The 9,055-nt window shown below is 55.7% G+C and overlaps 1 protein-coding gene across 1 annotated transcript in view; it reads right to left on the bottom strand.

Moving 5' to 3' along the window:
* Window positions 1-398: 398 nt before the first annotated feature.
* Window positions 399-9,055, bottom strand: part of CDH4 (cadherin 4) — a 710,466-nt gene continuing 701,809 nt past the window's right edge. The window contains exons 13-17 of the mRNA XM_064276304.1: window positions 8,652-8,885; window positions 6,934-7,167; window positions 5,126-5,265; window positions 4,377-4,541; window positions 399-605 (exon numbers count right to left, since the gene is read on the bottom strand). Of these exons, the coding sequence (XP_064132374.1) occupies window positions 399-605; window positions 4,377-4,541; window positions 5,126-5,265; window positions 6,934-7,167; window positions 8,652-8,885 (980 nt within the window). The remainder of the gene's footprint in view (window positions 606-4,376; window positions 4,542-5,125; window positions 5,266-6,933; window positions 7,168-8,651; window positions 8,886-9,055) is intronic.

The raw sequence follows: 9,055 nt of genomic DNA, 5'->3' as shown, positions 1-9,055 counted from the left end.
TTGGGGTGCCGCTTGGGGCAGGGATGCCGATTGGGCTGGGGCGCGGGGTGGTGGGAGCTTGGTCTGCCTGCTTGTTTTAGTCACTCCTGAGTTTGAGGGGATCGGATACATGTACCAAAAGGCACTTTCATTTTTTTAAAAACAGTGCTTCTGTTCTAAGAAATTCAAGTTAAGACAGAGTGCCTCTCGCTCTCCTTCCGTCGGCTACCTTGAGGGGCCCCGGCGCCGGCGGGCGGGCAGGCGCGAAGTGTTCATGCTAGACAGCTCAGTGTGGGGCGGGCAGGGTCCTCCTAACACACCACTAACGCACAGTCCGCGGTGGGCACCAGCTGCCCTCGGGCCAGTCCCGTCGCCGGCGTCCCGCGCGGCTCCTCAGTTTGTCTGAGGGCGTGAGGTCATTAGTCCTCGTCGCCGCCCCCGTACATGTCCGCCAGCTTCTTGAACCTGGGCCCCCAGTCGTTCAGGTAGTCGTAGTCCTGGTCTCCAGAGCTGGACGAGTTCAGGGAGCTGACGGAGCCTGCGGTGGAGCCGCTGCCCTCATAGTCGAAGACCAGGAGGGAGTCGTAGGGGGGTGCTGTGGGGTCGTTGTCGGCGGCACGGAGGCCCTGGGTTCATACAGACGTGGGGTTAGAGTGGAGGGTCTGATGGAACAGAAAGGGGAGCCCAGAAGAGGAGCTGGGGTGGTAGGGTGGGAAAAGGATGATGTAGGACCTGTATATAAAACCAAAAAACCAAACCCAGTGCCATCGAGTCGATTCCGACTCATAGTGACCCTATAGGACAGAGTAGAACTGCCCCATAGAGTTTCCAAGGAGTGCCTGGCAGATTCGAACTGCTGACCCTTTGGTTAGCAGTCGTAGCACTTAACCACTATACCACCAGGGTTTCCTAATATAGGAGGTATATAGTAGGTGCTCAGTAAGTGCCCCCTCTGTTTAACTTAGGGGCATTTCAGAGAATCAGAAGGGGAGGGAGTTGAGGAAAATGGAGTGGCTGGAGAGTGCAGGAGGTAGCAAACGCAAATGCCAGCAATGCCCATAATGAGGCAAGTGGGCTGGGTGGGGCCTGTGGCTAGGCTTCAGTATTTCCTGAGGGGAAGATGGTTCTCCATCTAGCTGACTGTTACCACGTGGGAGTATGAACCTAGGGTGGGCAGGAGTTGGAAATCTGGGGTTAAACATTCACAAGAACAGATTTTGGCAAAGTAGGAGGTGCCTTGGAGGCCCTGCCCCCACATCCTCGCCCCTGTAGTACCCACTGGTGAGACCTCCACCGCCAGCACTTACATTCTCTCCTGTGAGGGACCGTGGCCTCCAGCACTCTGCTTCCCATGTGGCCGGCTAAGAGTGCCACTGGGAGCAGCCCTCTACCAGGGACCCCAGGAGTGGATCACCACCCTAGCCTCTCTTCTCCCTGGGCGGCACGGCTCTGAGGGGCATGCCATACGCTGGCTCTCGGCAGTCCCCAGCAGAACTGAGATCGGGTGCCTGCAGTGGTCTCTGGCATGATGCTGTGCCTCCTTGGCTCCTTCCCCTTCCTGCTTCCTTTCCCCTCTCCTAACTGATACTTCCTGGGGCCCCAGGCTCTGGAATCTTTGTCCTTGTGTCCGCATTTGGGGAAACCCAGGCTAAGATCAGAAACTAATTCAAACAAAATAAACACCAGTGGGCAGAAGAAATGTACCCACAGCTCCCTGCCTGCCGATTTGTGTCTTTCGGTTTAAGGAAGTCAAAATGGGTGGATTGTAACGGGCAGCTGTGGATTGGAGGGCTTCGAGCTGAGGGATGGAAATTAGGGGGCCCACCAGGTGCAGTCTGGAGTCCTCCATCTGTAGAGGTGGGTCAGGCTTTGTTGCTGCCCACACTGCTCCTCCATTTTTAGGGACCTTGGGGTATCACCAGTAAGGTCAGCCCTACTTTCTGGAGCCCCTGCTGCTTTAGCTAGCTTCGCAGGACTGAGTCTCCAAATTACCCACCAAGACAGGAGCCAGCCCACCCCTCTCAAGTCTGCAGTCTCCAAAAGGCTCTTAAGTCTTTCCTGTGCACCCCAGAAGGAGGGGATTCAGCTAATTAATACTATGTGCCATTTCAATATAAATCCCTTCTGCTGAAAACAATTTCTCAAAGACCCTGGGAATAAACAAAGACAAGATGGCCTCTCACTAGGATTCAAGAGCCCTCGTCTTTTTAGAGAGAGGAAGAGCCAGAGCTTCAGTCTGTGCAATCTTTTTTTGGCGGGCGGGACAAGGTCTGAGGTGGAATTGCCCAGACCTGTCGGCTTTGAGGCCAGCCACCATCTTCTTTGACTGGGTTCTGCTGCCTTTGGAGTCTCCTACTTCATTAACAGCTGCCTTTATTAATTTCCTCCTTCTTGGGGATATTTGTCTTTGGATTTATCTTGCTGTCTCTTTTTTTCTAACTCTTTGAGTTTAAAGTTTAGTCCCTTTGTGTTCATTCTTTCCAGTTCTCTATGAATGTATTTCAGACTGCGAATTTTCCTCAGAGAATTGCTTTGGCTCAACCTCCTCCTCCTGGGAGGGGTGCTGCTGTCATTATTCAGTACTAAATGACTTGTAGTTTCCATTTTTAATTTCCTCTAAGAGTTATTTATTTAGAAGCAGGCTTTTAAATATAGATCAGGGGACCTACTTTTTGTGATTTTAAAAATTTTATTACAGTGTAGACAGTAAATGTGGTCTAAGCATCAGCTTTTGGGCATTTGTAGAAATTTCATTTGCCACCAGGACATGATCTATTTTGGGGAATGTTCTTAGAAATCTCTTTATATTTGTACTAAATCCCTCCCATGCTTATATACTATTTAAATGAATTCTTTCAAAGTTAGATTCCAATATAGGCTGAGATATGTGTTGCCCAAGCCCCTTTAAAAAATACAGCTGGTATCGGAGGCCAGGTGGTCAAAACCACAGGGACCAACGCCAGCTCATGAAAGACCAGGAACATGACACTTTGCTGAGAGCCCACACGTGAGACACACTTGTAGCTGCTCAGATATTAACTACCAGGGAAACAACTTGTTGGGAAAAGTCTCTCATTGCCTGGTACAAATTGTTCTTTTATTTGCTTTACAACAAAGGAAGAAGGAAGCAAAGGTATTTCTCTGGATAAGTTGGTCCCTGGGTGGCATAGTGGTTTTCAGCCAGCTGCTAACCTAAGGGATGGTGGTTTGAACCCGTCTAGCAGTACCGTAGCAGTACAGTGGAAAAAAGTCCTGGTGATCAGCTTCAGTAAAGATTACAGCCAAGAAAACCCTATGGAGCAGCTCTATCCTGGAACTCATGGGGTCAGTATGAGGTGGAATTGACTCAATGGCAAGGGGTTTGCTTTTTTTTTTTCTGGCTAAGTTGCAAGTAGACGTTTTAAGCTTCTGTCACAAAGGGGGACAATTAAAGGCTGGGCAGGGTGTTTGTTGGGACATGGATGCTGAGCTGCCTCCAAGCCCCCATGTTGGGACTGGTACCAGGCCACGAGTTCAGACACTGCTCAGGAAGGACGCCACCTGTGCGCAGGGGCCGCGGGAGAAAGACCAAGGCTGGCCTGGGCTGTACCTGAGGCCGGGGCTCGCTCCCGGTGTGTCTGGGCCTCAGTTTCTCTGTTGGGGCACCAGGGACGGGAGTAGAGGCAGGGAATGTCTCCCAGTGGCCATCGACCAAAAGTCCAGCATCACAGCCATGATCCTGTGTCCACCACGGCTCCACTTCTGCAGCTCTGCTCCGAAAAGGTGTTACCACCACCTCACTAGCTTCGTGCTGCTACCGAAGCACACGCAGCCACGGAGCCTTAGTGAACATCTGCTGTGAGAAGGCCCTGTGCCCACCACGTGGGGGTCACGGCCCTCTGCCAGACAAGGCCGGATGGGAGATTGTCTGCCCCCACCTCACGCCTGGCCTGAATGGCTGCTCGCTCCCAGGGCAGCCAGGCCCCGTGCACTGGGGACGGCTTTTGTCCGAGTTCACAGAATTTGTTTTTAATGGGGAGGAGAGTTCTGTTCACCCCTGATCTTCTGGGGCCAAGGAGTCCCTTCGAGTGGCATTTCCCCCTGTGGGCCTGGGGCAGCGGACAAAGATGCCTGGGGAGGTGGACTGTGCTGGCCGTGGAAAGAGGCCTGCAGCCTCACGAGTCATGGAATTTCAGACACAGGTGAGGTCAGAGAAGGGCTTTCAGGATCCCTCATACATCCACAAAGGATCCCCCAGTGCTAGTCCTGCCTGGGTGGGGTGGGATGTGTGGTCCTCAGGCAGGTACTGGGGCCCACGATGGCTCAGTGGTCCACCTGGCTGGGCGTTGGTGCCATGTGGTTGGTGTTCCCCACCCAGGCCTGCCTCAACCCTGCTTGGGCCCCTCCCAGGCACGCACCTCGTTGATGAAGTCACCGATGTCCCCAGGGTGAGGCACCATGGGCCTGGCTGGGTACTGGGGCTCTGCGCCCACCGGCCTCTCGTCCACCCGCCGAACCCCGGGGGCCTTGCTGAGCATGTGCTCCATAGCTTCTGGCTGCTGGAGCTGGCTGAGGTCGTAGTCCTGGGGGACAGGGCCAATCAGAGGGGCAGCATGGGTAGTGGGGCAGGCAGGGGGTAAGAGGTCCTTCCCCATAGCCAATAGCAGAGCCCAGTTTCAAACTGGGCAGTGTCTCCTAGTCCACACCCTTGGTGTCCTAGTACCCTGACAGCCCCGCAGCCTTGGGTGCCCCCCCACCACCACAGGGCTGTGTTGTCCTTCCCTTGCCCCTGGCCAGGGCAGGGCCATGCTGTCCTCTTCCCTCCCACCCCTCCCCGCCTCCACCTAGGAGAACCAGGCTGATGGGAAGTCGGAGGGTAGGGTGATGGTGGGTGGAAGGGGCAGGTGCAGACCCAGGGCCAGGCTGGCATCTGAGAATGTGGCCGTGGGCAGGGGAGCCAAGGGCTGGGAAGACACAGGTGTCCCGTGCCCACCTTCCCTGAGTACCTAACGAGGTCATGCGGTGCATTCACACCAGGAAGGAGGACAAAACGTGATTGTTAAATCCTGAGAGCAAGCCCTGTGCGAGTGCCGGTGTGCAGGGCAGGTACAGGCGTGTGGGGTGAGTGCCCGCATGTGGGGCGGGTCCTGGCCGCGTGCCCACTCACCTGGTCCTCCTCGCCTCCCCCCTCCTCGTCGTACTTGAGGATGTTGTCTCGCACGTCATCCTCGGGGTCAATGAGCAGCTGCTTTGTGTGGCGCTCCTTCTCCCGCCTCTTCATCCACACGACGAAGAGCAGGACCATGGCTGTGGGCAGGGGCGTGTCGTGAGCAGCTGTGCTTGTGTGCGCATGTGTGTGTACACACAAGTATACCTGCATGCACATGTGTGTCACATGTGTGATCATGTACATGCAGGTGTGTACGTGCAGTGTGTATGTGTATGTGTGCATGTCTGTGGTGCGTGCAAATGTGTGTGTGCGTGTATGGCTCATGTGCCTTGTACACCATGCACAAATGTATACATACAGAGGTTTGCGCACAATGCATGTAATGTACACAAGTATGCTGTTTGTGCGGGGGCACATGTGTATGCTTCATATGTCTGTGTGTGCTCCTGAGTGCAGGTGTGCTCACACGTGTGTGCAATGTGAACTCATGTATGTGTGCACACATTTGTGGTGCATGTCTGCATATTTGAGTGTATGTGCACACACACACGTCCAACAGTTTCCAAGGTAGAGCTGGACAGGCCCAACTGTTCTCTCTCCCACCCCTGCCTAACACTGGGGTGCTATTTGAGATATCTATTATCCACCCATCCAATCCATCAATCCAATCTAATCCTCTACTTATTTTCCCTCCTCCCAGATCCTGCTCGAGGAAGCAGGATGGGACACAGAGCGGAGCAGGTGGCCCATCCACAAGTCTTTGTGGCAGTCACTTTTCAAGAAGCAGGAGGTGAGGCGTTAGGTGGGGAGGGGGTGTCTGTAGGCACAACGTGTCTGGGCAGGGACCCCGGAAGAAGGAAGAGGTGTGGAACAGATAACCCTCGGAGCCTCGGGTTTGGGATGGGGGAGTGGCCCCCGCCTGGGCTCTGGTTGCAACAGGCGACTGTCCAGAAGGGAGGGTACCTCTGGGATTGTTTTTCCAGCACCTCTGCCCACCCCCAGCCCCACTCCTGTCTGGAGAACCAAGCAACAGGTGGGGCATGTGACTTGGGCAGAGCTAATGAGCACACCCGCTCCTGGCCAGTACTGGGCTCCAGAAGTGCCTGTGGTTGAGGCTGGAATACCCAGAGGCTCAGGGACTGGGTGGGGCCAGGGTCTCTGTCCACCAGTGGGGGTGCCCGCAGGGATCTAGGGGAGCCAGCCTCAGACACGGGACCTCTGGAAGGCTGAGTGGAGAGGCGGGAAGGAGACGGCCCTTGGAGACACCCTAAGTGGCTGGATCGAGCTGGCATTGCACCCAGATTGACAGTTAACGAGAGACACTTTATCGTGAAGTCAAGTTAAATGGTTTTCTGAGGGGTTCCTCGCTGAGAAATGTCTGCTGTGGGGCCCACCCTCCTGCCACCCCTGGACGGCCAGTGTGCCCATGGCCTCAACACCCTGCCACCCCTGGAGGGCCACTGTGCCCATGACCCCAGCCCCTGGTCCATGACCCTGGTCCCCTGCCACCTGGGAGAGCCACCGTGCTAGTGACCCTGGCCCAAAACCCTGGCCTCCCACCACCCCAGGAGGGCTGCTGTGCCCATGACGCCAGCCCCTGGCACATGACCCTGGTCCCCGGCCACCCTGGGAGGGCCGCCGTGCCTGTGACCCCAGCCCTTGGCCTACAACCCTGGCCTCCCACCACCCGAGGAGGGCCGTTGTGCCCATGACCTCAGCCCCCCGCCACCCCGGGAGGGCTGCTGTGCCCATGACCCCAGCCCCCCCCGCCACCCCGGGAGGGCCGCCACGCTGCGTGCACTCACTGAGCAGAATGACGATGCAGATGAGGATGGCCACGATGGCCCCGGTGCCCAGGCCAGCCGCAGCCACTGCACCCACAGTGGTGCAGTCGCCGTTCTCGTCACATGAACACACCTTGACTTTGATGACAGACGTGTTGGACAGTGGGGGGTTCCCAGAGTCCGTGACGACTATGGGCACGTCATACATGCCTGCCTCCAGGTACAGGATGCGAAGGCTAAGCTGGGCGTAGTCACCTGGCCAGAGCAAGAGACGGTGCTCCGTGAGCGGCCTCCGTCCTGAGCACACGTCAGAGGACAAGACCACACGTCCGGTGGTGTGGAGGTCCCAGGCGGGCTTGGTTAACAGCCACACACCAGGTGCATAGCACACATGCCACACATGCCACACGTACATGCCACACAGCACACAGAGCACACAGCACACATAACACATAGCACATACACTGCACGCCACATGTAACACACCACACAGCACACATGGCACATAAACCACACACCACACACACCACACAGCACACATGGCACATAAACCACACACCACACACACCACACGTAACACACGTCACACATACCACCCAGCACACATACCACACACACTACACATCACGCACAGCACATACACCACACGCCACATGTAACACAGCACACAGCACACATAACACACAGCACACATACCACACACACTACACATCACACACAGCACACACACCACACGCCACATGTAACACACCACACACAGTACACAGCACACATGGCACAGACACCACACACCACACATAACACACAGCACACATAACACACAGCACACACACCACATGCCACATGTAACACAGCACACACAGCACATATACCACACACAGGTAACACACCACACACAGCACACAGCACACACAGCACACATAACATACAGCACACATAACACACAGCACACATACACAATACACACATAGCACACAACACACACAGGACACCACACACAGCACACAACATACAACAAATAGGGCCCATACATACCACACACACCACATGCACAGACATACAACACACACACACACACACCACCACCACCACCATAAACAAAACTGAACGGTACTGGCAATGCAAGAAAAGGAAGCGATTGCACCAGGTGGGACGAAGGCTCACTTTCTCCGGGGGAAGGTTTTAGCAAATCCATTAGACAAGACAGCCCACAGAGAAAAATAGGCAAGGGCCTTGAACAGATCACAGGAGAAATAAAAAGGCCAGTGAATGTGGGGAAAGTGTCCTCCAACACTCAAGATGCAGGAGGAAACAGTAATCTTGCCCATAAAGTCGGCAAAATGCTTCTGAAAACAGTGGTACTAGGCATTGGTGAGGTGAGGGCATTTCCACGATGCCACTAAAACCTCAGAGCTTTGCGACCCTTCAGATGACAAATCGAGGCTGGGAAAATATCTAAGGAGACAGACCAGGCAGGCCCAGGCCCCATCGCTGGCCCAGGAAGCTGTCAGAAGCACGAAGTTGTGCCGCAAGGGTGCTGGGACTGTGCTGCGTAAAAGGTGGGAATCAGGGGCTCCAGGCACGGCCTCCTCCTGAGCAGAGTGAACACTGTGGGGGCCCTGCAGGAGGGCCAGGGCCTCCCGGGCCATCCCCACCTCCACTGTGGCCCCTGGGGCTGTGCCAGCCCCGCCTGGTTCTCCCAGGGGCTTGGCGGAGGGATGCTCAGCCAAGGGGCTCACCGTTCAGGCGGGTGATGGTCCAGTTCCTCCTCACGGTGGCCGGCATGAACGGCAGCTCAAAGACGTAGGGGCCGATATTGGGGTCAACGTCTGCGTCGGCCGCCGTGATGTTGATGGCGTTGAGGCCCGGCCGCTCGCAGATCTGTGCCTCCTTGGGCAGCAGCTCAGGGGCGTTGTCGTTGATGTCAATGAGGTAGATCTGGAGGGTCCCGGTGCCGCTGGCTGGGGGGATCCCTGTGGACAGACATGCACACACGGTCACTGTTGGCGCGCCGTGGCCACGCCCCATACAGGACAGACACACAGACAACCACACTCAACACACACAGGGACACACGGATGGTCTCACCGTCACACATGAAGGATAGACACACAGACACACGGCTGGATGCAGGACAGACACA

This window comes from Loxodonta africana, chromosome 24 (assembly GCF_030014295.1).
Source record: "Loxodonta africana isolate mLoxAfr1 chromosome 24, mLoxAfr1.hap2, whole genome shotgun sequence".
NCBI classification, from domain to species: domain Eukaryota; kingdom Metazoa; phylum Chordata; class Mammalia; order Proboscidea; family Elephantidae; genus Loxodonta; species Loxodonta africana.
Note: the sequence above shows the minus strand (reverse complement) of the source record. Positions and strands in the feature narration are given on the sequence as shown.